General features: G+C 38.4%; 1 protein-coding gene and 1 long non-coding RNA gene across 2 annotated transcripts; both read right to left on the minus strand.

Annotated features, from left to right (window-relative positions):
- Positions 1-874: 874 nt before the first annotated feature.
- On the minus strand, positions 875-4796 carry LOC121749289. Its single transcript, XM_042143873.1, has 6 exons — positions 4367-4796; positions 4202-4257; positions 3434-4114; positions 3180-3328; positions 2144-2306; positions 875-2014 (listed from the first exon to the last, which is right to left on the minus strand). Exons 1-6 carry the CDS (start codon positions 4794-4796, stop codon positions 875-877), a joined length of 2619 nt encoding a protein of 872 aa, XP_041999807.1.
- A 1166-nt stretch (positions 4797-5962) lies between these two features.
- On the minus strand, positions 5963-6408 carry LOC121747836. The gene is made up of 2 exons (XR_006039356.1): positions 6294-6408; positions 5963-6219 (listed from the first exon to the last, which is right to left on the minus strand). It is a non-coding gene; the product is annotated as an uncharacterized LOC121747836 (long non-coding RNA).
- Between the last annotated feature and the right edge of the window lie 4280 nt (positions 6409-10688).

A 10688-nucleotide genomic window follows, 5' to 3' on the forward strand; every position in this document is an offset into this window, starting at 1 on the left:
GGTGGAAAAAGTTAGTGGAATAGAGATCCCACTTGTATATTAGTTTTAAATAAAATGTGAGTGGAATGAGTTAGTGGAAGGTGAGACTCTATTACCATTTATGGTAAAAGTGAACCTGGACTCCTATTCACGGACGGACTAGAATAGAAAAACAGGACTCTTATTCGCGGACGGAGGGAGTAAATTGTGTAGAAACCAAAGAAACCAAAGTGATACAAGAACTATATCAGATCACAACAAACTATACCAAACCATACAAAACATATACCCACACGAGAAGAGAGAAGAGAGAAAAATTATGAAGAGAGAATTTTATTTCATACTATTAAATTGGGAGATTACAATCGCTAGCTTCATATTTATACATGAGGAAGTAGGGAGCACGTGTGCTAGCTCACACTCTATCATTTCTCAACTAACTAACCTAACTAACAGAAAATATCTATAACTAATTCCAACGGCTATAACTTCCAGCTCATCCAACGGTCTTCGACTCTTAGCTCAGTCAGCTCATTTCAACACCCCTCCTCAAGATGGAGTGTATAAACTACTGAAACTCATCTTGCTCAGAATCTTCTCAAATGCTGCAACTCCAAGCGGCTTAGTGAAAATATCTGCCAATTGCAAATCATTTTTAATATGCATTGGTTTGATGATCGATCTCAATATGGTTTGTACGTTCATGGAATACTGGATTAACACTGATATGCACAGCAGCTTGGTTGTCACAGAAGAGAGGAACATCCTTTTCAACTTTGACTCTAAAATCTTTAAGTAATGCAATTGCCCAAATCACTTCACACGTTGCTTGAGCCATTGCTCGATATTCAGCTTCGGCTGAGGATCTTGAGTTGGTCTGCTGCTTTTTAGATTTTCAAGACACCAAGGATGATCCAAGAAACAAACAATAGCCAATTATAGACCTTCGTGTATCTGGACATGCTGCCCAGTTAGCATCTGAAAAAATACTAAGTGTTGGAGCAGCCTTGCTTGAATAGAACAGCCCATGGCCCGGTGTAGCCTTTAGATATCTCAATATTCTTTCACTTGCTTCCCAATGCTCAACACACGGTCTTGAAACATACTGGCTCAAATTGTGTACAACAAATGTGATGTCTGGTCTGGTGATGCAGAGACACAACAGCCTCCCTATCTGCCTTCTATACTTAGAGGAGTCTTCCATAGCATCTCCTGCTTCCTGCTGTAACCTTTTTGTAGGATCCATATGTACAAAGGATGGTTTGCAGCCAAGCAATCCTGCATCTCTAATTAAGGCCATTGCATACTTTCTTTGAGAGACCATAATCCCTTGATCACTTCTGGCTATTTCTAAGCCAAGAAAGTATTTCGGATGTCCCAAATCCTTGAACTTGAAGAATTGGCTCAGAAATTCTTTGAAGCTTTTCATCACCTCAGGTTTGTTGGTGACTGCCATTAAGTCATCCACATATACTACCACAGCAAAAAAGACTGAATCTTCATTTTTTAAGAAAAAGGAATGGTCCGAGGCTGATTGTTGTAGACCAAATTTTGCCAACACTTCAGTGAGTTTCAAGTACCATTGTCTTGATGCTTGTTTCAAACCATATAGAGACTTGTTGAGTTTACAAACCATTCTTGGACCATTTGGAGTGCCCCCCTCACCAAGGAGCCCAGGTGGAATGTTCATGTAGATTTCCTCTTTCAAATCTCCATATAAGAAGGCATTATTAATATCAAGATGATATAAAGACCAACCATGAATAGCAGCTAGAGCAAGAATGAACTTGATAGTTGTAAGTTTAGCTACTGGTGAAAATGTATCAAAGAAATCAATGCCTTCAAGCTGAGTAAAACCCTTGGCCACCAAACGAGCTTTGTATCTTTCAACTGAAGCATCAGGTTTGAACTTAACCTTGAAAACCCATTTGCAGTCTATGGGAATTTTCCCATCAGGAAGTGGTAGAATTTTCCAAGTATCATTCTTAAGGAGGGCAGAGAGTTCAGCTTGTATAGCTTGTTGCCATTCAGGATACTAAGCAGCTTGAGTGTATGATTTAGGCTCAAAAACAGCAGTCATCAGTACAATGTATTTAAGATGAGGTGGAGAGAGTTTGGATAAAGAAAAATAAGCTGATATGGGATATGGAGTTGAGAATGAGACCGAGTTGCAGAGGAAATCAGTGAGATGAGCTGGGGATTTGGTTTGTCTACCAGCTCTAGTGATCTGATTTGGAGGTGGTTGAGGTTGTGAGGTGTTAGAAAGAGTGTGAGGATGATCAGATGTGGGAGATGGAGTAGGCTGGAGTATATCAGAAGTATGGGATCTGGAGTTGAGAGATATAGGAAAAACAGATGGAGATAAGTGATTGAAAGGAAAGGTGTCTTCATGAAATATGACATTTCGAGTGATAATATCTTGCATTGAATCAAGCTCAAGCAGTTTGTACCCCTTATACCCGGAAGGATATCCCAGAAAAATGCATTTGGATGCTCTAGGGGAGAACTTGTCTCTGTGTCTGCTGAGAGTGGAAGCATAACACAAACAACTAAACACCTTGAGATGGGAGTAAGAAGGTGGTTTGTGGAAGAGAGCTTGAAAGGGGGAAATGGCTTCTGGTAGGACAGAAGATGGGGTCTATTGATGAGATAGGAAGCTGCAAGGATACAATCACCCCAGAAAGTATTTGGTAGATGAGACTGAAATAACAGACTTCTACCCACATTTAGTACATGCTGATGTTTCTTTTCTACCCGGGCATTTTGCTGTGGTGTTTCCACACAAGAATGTTGTGTAATGGTACCAAAAGAATAGTATAGGTTGGGTAGATGGAACTCAGGGCCATTATCAGATCTGATAGCTTTTATTTTATTGGAAAATTGAGTGTGAATGGTGTTAAAAAAACTGAGTCAAGACACTTTTAACATCAAATTTGTGTTACATCAAGAAAGTCCACACAAATCTGGATTTATCATCAACAATAGTCAAGAAGTATGAGAAACCTTGGGAAGTGCATGGTGAGAAGGGACCCCATATGTCACAGTGTATAAGGTCGAAAATATCAGTGGCTATGGAATCTGAAGAGTGAAAAGGCAGATGTTTTTGTTTGGCCAAAGGGAAGATTTCACAAAAACTGTGAGTTTTATTGGAGAAAGGTATAAAAGATGACATGGTCTTGAGCTTATTGAAAGATAAATGCCCAAGCCTTTTATGCCAAAGATCAACAGAAACAACAGAATTTATACAAGAGAAAGGAGCAGAACCTGAAGTTGAATCAGAATCAACATCAAGCATGTAGAGATTCCCCACTCGGTTACCCTTCCCAATCACAATCCCCTGAGAAGTTCCCTGAATATGTATCGAATCATGAGTAAAATTCACAACACATGATAAGGATGATGTGAGGGAACTGATGGATATGAGATTAAATGTGAAAGAGGGAACACAAAGCACAGAGTGAAGTGTAATGGTGGGAGTAAGATAGACAGATCCTATGTGAGTAACAGTGGTTGTAGCTCCATTAGGTAAATTCACAGAGGAGTTATCAACAGGAGATGATGAAGTAAAGAGGTTAATATCACAACATACATGATGAGTGACACTAGTATCAAGTAGCCACATATGACTAGAAGCAGAAATGGAAGGAATAAAAGGGGAGAATAGAGTTGTACCAGTGAATGAAATTTGAGTGGATGTAGATGGTGAGTTGATGAGTGCGGCTGAAGGAGTGGATGAAGATAAAGTGTTTGGGGATGATATAGCTGCAAGCTGTGACTGCAATAGTGAAATAAGTTGTTGACATTGATCTGAAAAAGGAAAGACAGTTGATGACTGTGAGGATACTGCTTTGTCAACTCCAGTATCAGGTGTATGATTATCCACATAATTGACTGATTTTGAAGAGTTGTATTCCTTAAAATGAGGTTTTCCTCGGCCTCTGCCATAACTCTGAGGGAAACCATGCAAAGAGAAGCATCTATCCACTGTATGATTTGTTCTACCACAATGAGAACATAGAAGTTTGCCTCTGCCAAAATTTATTGAAGCAGCATTGGCATATGGTTGTTCACTTGGTATAACACCATTGGATGAGGGTAAACCAACCTTCAATACTCTTTTGCCTCTCTTCTTGAACTACCATTGAGAATACCTTAGATAGAGAAGGTAAAGGAACTGTGGACAGAATGCTAGATCTGATATGAGAAAATGAAGGATTCAAACCGATGAGGAACTGCATTGTGCAGTCATCCTCTTGGTGTTTATGCCATTTTGCAGCACTATCACATCGGCATGTGGTACAAGTACACCAAACAAGGGGTTGTGAGTGTTTAAACTAATCCCAAACGATCCTGAGATTGGTAAAATAAGTGTTCACATCGGAGCTACCTTGTGTGAGTAACATAAGTTGTTGCTTGAGTTGGTAGGATCGAGCAGAATCTATCTGAGAAAATCGATCGCATAGATCCAACCAAAGCTCATGAGCATCTTCAATGTACATTATACTCGAACAGATCTGAGGAGAAACCGAATTTCGCAGCCATGAAATCACCATGCTGTTGCATCTAATCCAGGCTGAGGATAGAAGATCATCAATCGGAGGTCGAGGGAGAGATCCATTGACAAAAGGAAGTTTGTTCTTAGCAATCAAAGCTGTGACCACAGATCTGCTCCAATTAATGTACTTAGAGCCGATCAATAGCTGAGGAACTAGTTGAAGGCTTGGATTATCACTAGCATGAAGATAATAGGGGCTGGTGTTATCTTCAACCGGAACAATAGCATCAGCAACACGGTTTTCTCGAGAAGGACGATCCATGATGAGAGACCAGAGAAGAGAAATGCAGCGGAATGTTCAAACTGATACCATATTAGAAATGAGTCACTCACCCCTTAAAATGCCTCATAAGGGGGAGGGTTATCCACACTTATATAGGTGAGCTAGGATCGTTACCAAGTCGATGTGGGACAAGAATTATGAATTTCAACACGCCCCCTCACGTGTGGGCAGGAATGACACATCGGACTTCCATCACATGAGTAGGCAAGAGAAGAGATAAAGAAATAAAATCCATCATCGACTTGGGCCTGCTCTGATACCATGTAGAAACCAAAGAAACCAAAGTGATACACGAACTATATTAGATCACAACAAACTATACCAAACCATACAAAGAAGAGAGAAGAGAGAAAAATTATGAAGAGAGAATTTTATTTCATACTACTAAAATTGGGAGATTACAATCGCTAGCTTCATATTTATACATGAGGAAGTAGGGAGCACGTGTGCTAGCTCACACTCTATCATTTCTCAACTAACTAACCTAACTAACAGAAAATATCTATAACTAATTCCAACGGCTATAACTTCCAGCTCATCCAACGGTCTTCGACTCTTAGCTCAGTCAGCTCATTTCAACAAATTGTAAGTGCTGTTCGGTTTTTTTTACTCTTTCAGTCATTGCGCACATGATGATAACGACAGGTTGTGCTCTGCTAAACAAAAACATATACTTCGCCTATCTTTTGGAAGATGTCGTCACATAATTTACCTGTTTAGAACTAATATTTAAAAAAATTTATACTTCACACTACTAGAAAATGAGCCTTTAATGACACCTAAAATTGCCACTAGAAAACTATTGTTATGGCACTTTGCCTGTAATGGCACTTCATGCAAGTGCATTATCGGTAGTTGTAGTTATAGGTAACGTGTAAGGATAGGTCTTGTATTATGGCAATCAAAAAGTGCCATGAAACATGACGTGTAATGTCACTAGAAAATGCCACGATATATTTTCTTAAACTACATTAACTTTTGGAAAAATATACAATATACCCCAATAAATATTTATTATTACAATCATCCCTAATTTTATTTAATTTACTTTTTTCACCTACATATTTCTGTAATTTATATTTTTATCCTTCAAATATTTATAAATTCATTTTAATCCTTCAAATTTAATAAACTACCCACTCAAATAAAATGACAACTATTTGAATAATATTCAAACCATCAAATGATTTTACACAAAAATGTAACGTGTTTGAACACACAAACTAAACAATATTAAGTGTTGGTCATCTTTGACTTAAACTACACAAACAATACTAGTACTAAAAATTATAAAGTGCTAATCTATTCCAAAAGTGCTCAACATATTTGAAATTGTTTCTTTAGAATGTGAGCCTCTCATGCCTGCCTAAAAGGGCCAAGTACCTCTCCCACGCCACGCGACCTACAACATTTCAGTTTAAAATTTCAAGTTAATAAAGGAGAAATCATCACATCCATAGAAAAATCTCCACTCACCACTTTTTATCCCATTTGCTTCATCCACAACCCCAAACTTCTGTATTTGCATTAATGGTAAGCCTGTGGCGAGCGGCGATGGGCGCCAGCCAAGCCAAAACCGACAACTATGATGCCATCGAGTCCTGGGGTCTGACAGAGAACGCCGGATGGCTCACCAAGCAAAGGTTATCCATTGTTCAGTCGGGGTCAGGGCTTTGATTTTTGACTTGCCAAACAAAGGTTAGAACTATGATAACACATTCAACTATCAATCTAAACGATCTTCCATTCAAGCAATTTCATAACTACACTAAAAGCGACTAATCGGTTCTTAAAAAATAAAATTGCCGAATTAAGCAGTATGATTTCTTCACAGTAAGCACCAGAACCCCAACTTGACAAAAACGACTATCCAAGTTTTATTTTTTTTAACATAATAAATGATAAGAGAATTTGGGATAAGAGCATGCTTTTATAGAGAACCCAAATACTCCCAACCCCAATTTAGAGACCCTTCATAGCTACTGCCCCGAGAGGCCTAACTGAAATAGGATAAAATAGAAGACTTAGCTTAAGGAGGAAGCTGTCCGGAGTCTCCGAGCCTAGCCCACAGAGGAGCGGATGCCGAGAACTGTCCTCGAAGCAGCGGCTTTTCCGGCAGAAAGGAGACAGCCTCGGTGCGACGCCGAGGCGTCAACGGCGAGAGCACCGCCTGTGCATGCCCGACGGCGGCGGTGCTGCGTGGTTATCGGAGCAGAGAGGGAGTCACGGGGGCGGCGACGGCTGGTCCGCTGGAGCGGACGAACAGCGTCTGCACGGGAGACGCGATACGCCGACCAGAGGGAGAGACGACGGGAAGAGAGGGCGCCTCCGTGTGGCGCGACAAGGGCGGCTGCCCTGTGTTGTCGCCGAGTGGAAGGAGAGGGATCGAGATTTAGGGATTTCTTCTTCCTTAATTTGGGAATTTTTCTTTTTGTGAAGAAGGGAGATAGAACTCCCGTAAATTCTAGAAGGGAGGCATTTTTATCCCCTTTCCATCTCTAATTTCTTTTCTTATTTATTGGTATGACACTTGGCACAAGTGCCACTACATGAATCTCTTCATGGCATTTATTTGGAGATGCAATATTAGTTTAGGATATAAGTGTGGCTAAAGGTTGGTGTATTGAGTGACTATCTGTAGTGACAGTTTAAAAAAAGTGCCACAAATTTAGTGTAGTCTTAGGCTAATTTTCTAGTAGTGTCAGACTATGATTTTCCATAATTTGGATACTGACACTTGAGATATATGTTACTGTAGACAACAGAAATATAAAATATTATGGATAAGAGGAGAAATTATATGCTACTCCATATATCACTCTCTCTTAAAGAATCATTTTGCTATTTTTCAATTTAAAGAAACATTTACTTTATGTAAATTTTCTCTTAACAATACAACCTTCATTCTCTCATATTTCTCTTAAAAATACAACCTTCATATAATAACGGTTACATCATTTATATTGTAATATGATTTCACTTATTTTTATTAATGGAGAACCGTTTCAATAATTACTGAGAAAAATTGGTTACTATCACGTTTGATCAGCGGTTCCTAAAATATATTACTCCATTTACAATCTTTACATCTCCACAACTTGTCTACTCTTTTCATCCCATAAGAATATACACTTTTAGTTTGACACGAATTTTAATACACAATTGATAAAGTAATAAAAAGTAATTAAAGATTGTTATTGGAGAATGAGTCCACCTCATTAGAGATAAAAGAATTTCTAACTTAAGAAAGTGCATATTATTGGGACAGACTAAAAATAAAAGAGTGCATATTTTTGTGGTCAGATGAAGTATTGTATAGATGATGTAACCGTTTCAATAATTATTCAGAAAAATTGGTTACACCATGTTTTGATAAGTCGTTCCTAATATATACTCTCTCCGTCCGTGAAATGTTGTCCAGTTTTGCTATTTCGGTCCGTCTCTAAAATGTTGTCCGCTTTGATTTTTTTCCATTTTTGGTAAATGGGCCATACTTTCCACTAACTCATTACACTCACATTCTATTATAAAATAATTATATAAATATGAATCTACATTCCACTGTTTTCAACTCATTTTTCTTCACAATTATTAAAGCCATCAAGTTAAACATGGACAATATTTCGTGAATTTAGGGAGTATTAATAGCATTTACATTCTTCCTTGGCTGCCTAAATTACATGCTCACAACTGGCCTTTTATATTGTACAGACTGCACTTAGGCCATAATATAGGTTGCACCAATGCACCTTGTTCATTACATCAATGCAACATGCATTATTATTTTTGCACGTGGATCGAACACCAGCAATGCCACATGCTTCATTAAACCACGGCTGCTTGCACATTCGAAAATACACTTAAAATTATAGTATTTCTTTCGACATTATTTATGTATATTAGCTTATGATATTTTTATTGCAATACCAGTTTCTATTTAACGCAGCCTCTATAAGTACTATAAAGATTGTTTATGTTTATTGCAATAGCAGATTGTACGTAATGCAGTCTCTATAATGTTGCAATAAACTACGAAGTTATCATCATTGAAATAATATAATCCATCCAAAATTAGCGAAAAATTAACTTACCTATGAAAAAAATGAATGGCATGCTTCAAAATTAGGATATGGTATAACCGGATGGAAGTAGGTTACATCAATACTCTTTCTTAGTTAATTTAATTATAGATAAATCTTTTTCTAAATTGCCACATGACAAATGCTGGCTTATCTAAGAAAATGCAAAAAACTGAAGTTCGAAAAGTAGTATAATATCGATTTAGTCGCCATCTCATCTATACATGAAAACTCTAGCAAAATAGCGAAATAAATTAAGTTATGGAGGGCCCTGAATTCCCTTATCTTCTTCAATAATATAATATATACACATTCAACTCTAATGACCAAAAACAAATTGAGTTGCTTTAATTTACCTCAAAGTGAACCAGGGGATGCTGTGGGAAAATATTGGCGAGCACACTTAGAAATATTTTCGACAATAAAGAGTATATAAAATCTAAAAAAGTTGACATACTAATAGATCTAATTATCATCGAATTTTTCTTCAACGTTTTAGTTGGGCAGTAATGAAACAGCCAAAGTATCCTTAAATTTAGTGTTAAAGTTTCTAAATCTTGTTGTATCCTTAAATTTAGTGTTAAAGTTTCTAAATCTTGTTGTCTTTGTATCATCTTGGTAATGATCATGTCTCATTTATATAGTAAGTCGGATAACCCTCCCCTATCTATTAAGGGGTGGATGGTCTATTTTCTACTCTATATGAAGTTGAGTATTGTTTTTCTTCAATTAGTTTGGAACCTGTTGGGAGTGATCCAAAAATACATCCGCGTGGACTGAAAGGCTTTGGATGAGTAAGTGAAGTTTGAAGCTGTAGGGATCAGATCACTCGGGATTTACTAATTATCGGGACCTCTTTTGTATTAGGTCAACACTGAGATGACTAATCTCAATAAGAACAAGCCAAGTACAAAGATCAATACAAGATTACAAAGAATCTAGTACTCTAACTAACTATCTATTACATATTTTAAACCCTAATTGGAACCCTAGCTAATTCTAGATCCTTAACCAATCTGGAATCAAAGCTCTCGCCAATAGGAACATGCACACTAAGATAGAGCGATTAGCATAACAACACAGGACTCCGCAAAGTCTAATACTAGACAAAAGAACACAAGAAAAACAGAGATAGAAGGATATGGCTCAGGTCACAGCAGTGACTGCACTAGGCCTCGGACCTCCCCAAATCTCAACCGAAAGTCACAAAGGAGAAACTGTCGAACGGATTAACCATCAGAGACCATAAAACCCTAGGTCTCACCGACTACTGCACACCACGACCTTCTCACACGCGGACATTCACAAAACACTTGAGTATCTGCCTCACGACACCAAAACCCTCAAGAATATCTCCAATCACAACCAGATCTAACACCACAGCAAGATCTAACCCTAGATCAGAGTAGGATACCGAAGAGGTAGCCTATCTCAAAATCTAAACCGAAGGATCTCTCTAGAACCGAGAATCATCGGTAGAACCAGAAGATCGGAGAAGATGATCGGCGATAACCGCCGAAAAGATGAGAGAGAGAGAGTAGAGAGAATCGCAAGAGAGAGAGTGTGAGTCTAGCAGTTGGAATGAGAGAGGGTGAGAATGACGTGACTACACAACTCAACAAACAAACACACATCTCATCCAACGGCTTACACTCACGATCCGCGTGGATGTGCACACGTGGCGGCCATCGGTGAAGCCTAGGGTTGGATTAAAAAGAGACGGGCCACAAACAAATTGGGCCACATTTAAATCCAGCAGGCTTCAAATAAAATCAGCCCAAACCAATATTTA

The sequence above is a fragment of the Salvia splendens genome, chromosome 9, assembly GCF_004379255.2.
Source record: "Salvia splendens isolate huo1 chromosome 9, SspV2, whole genome shotgun sequence".
Lineage (NCBI taxonomy): Eukaryota > Viridiplantae > Streptophyta > Magnoliopsida > Lamiales > Lamiaceae > Salvia > Salvia splendens.

Coding starts and splice junctions, on each gene's coding strand:
- LOC121749289 (XM_042143873.1), bottom strand. CDS start 4,796: ATGGATCGTCCTTCTCGAGAAAACCGTGTTGCTGATGCTATTGTTCCG. Junction 4,258..4,366: donor ACTTATGTTACTCACACAAG/GTAGCTCCGATG, acceptor CCGATGTGATAG/TGCTGCAAAATGGCATAAAC. Junction 2,015..2,143: donor CTGATTTCCTCTGCAACTCG/GTCTCATTCTCA, acceptor CAAGCTGCTTAG/TATCCTGAATGGCAACAAGC.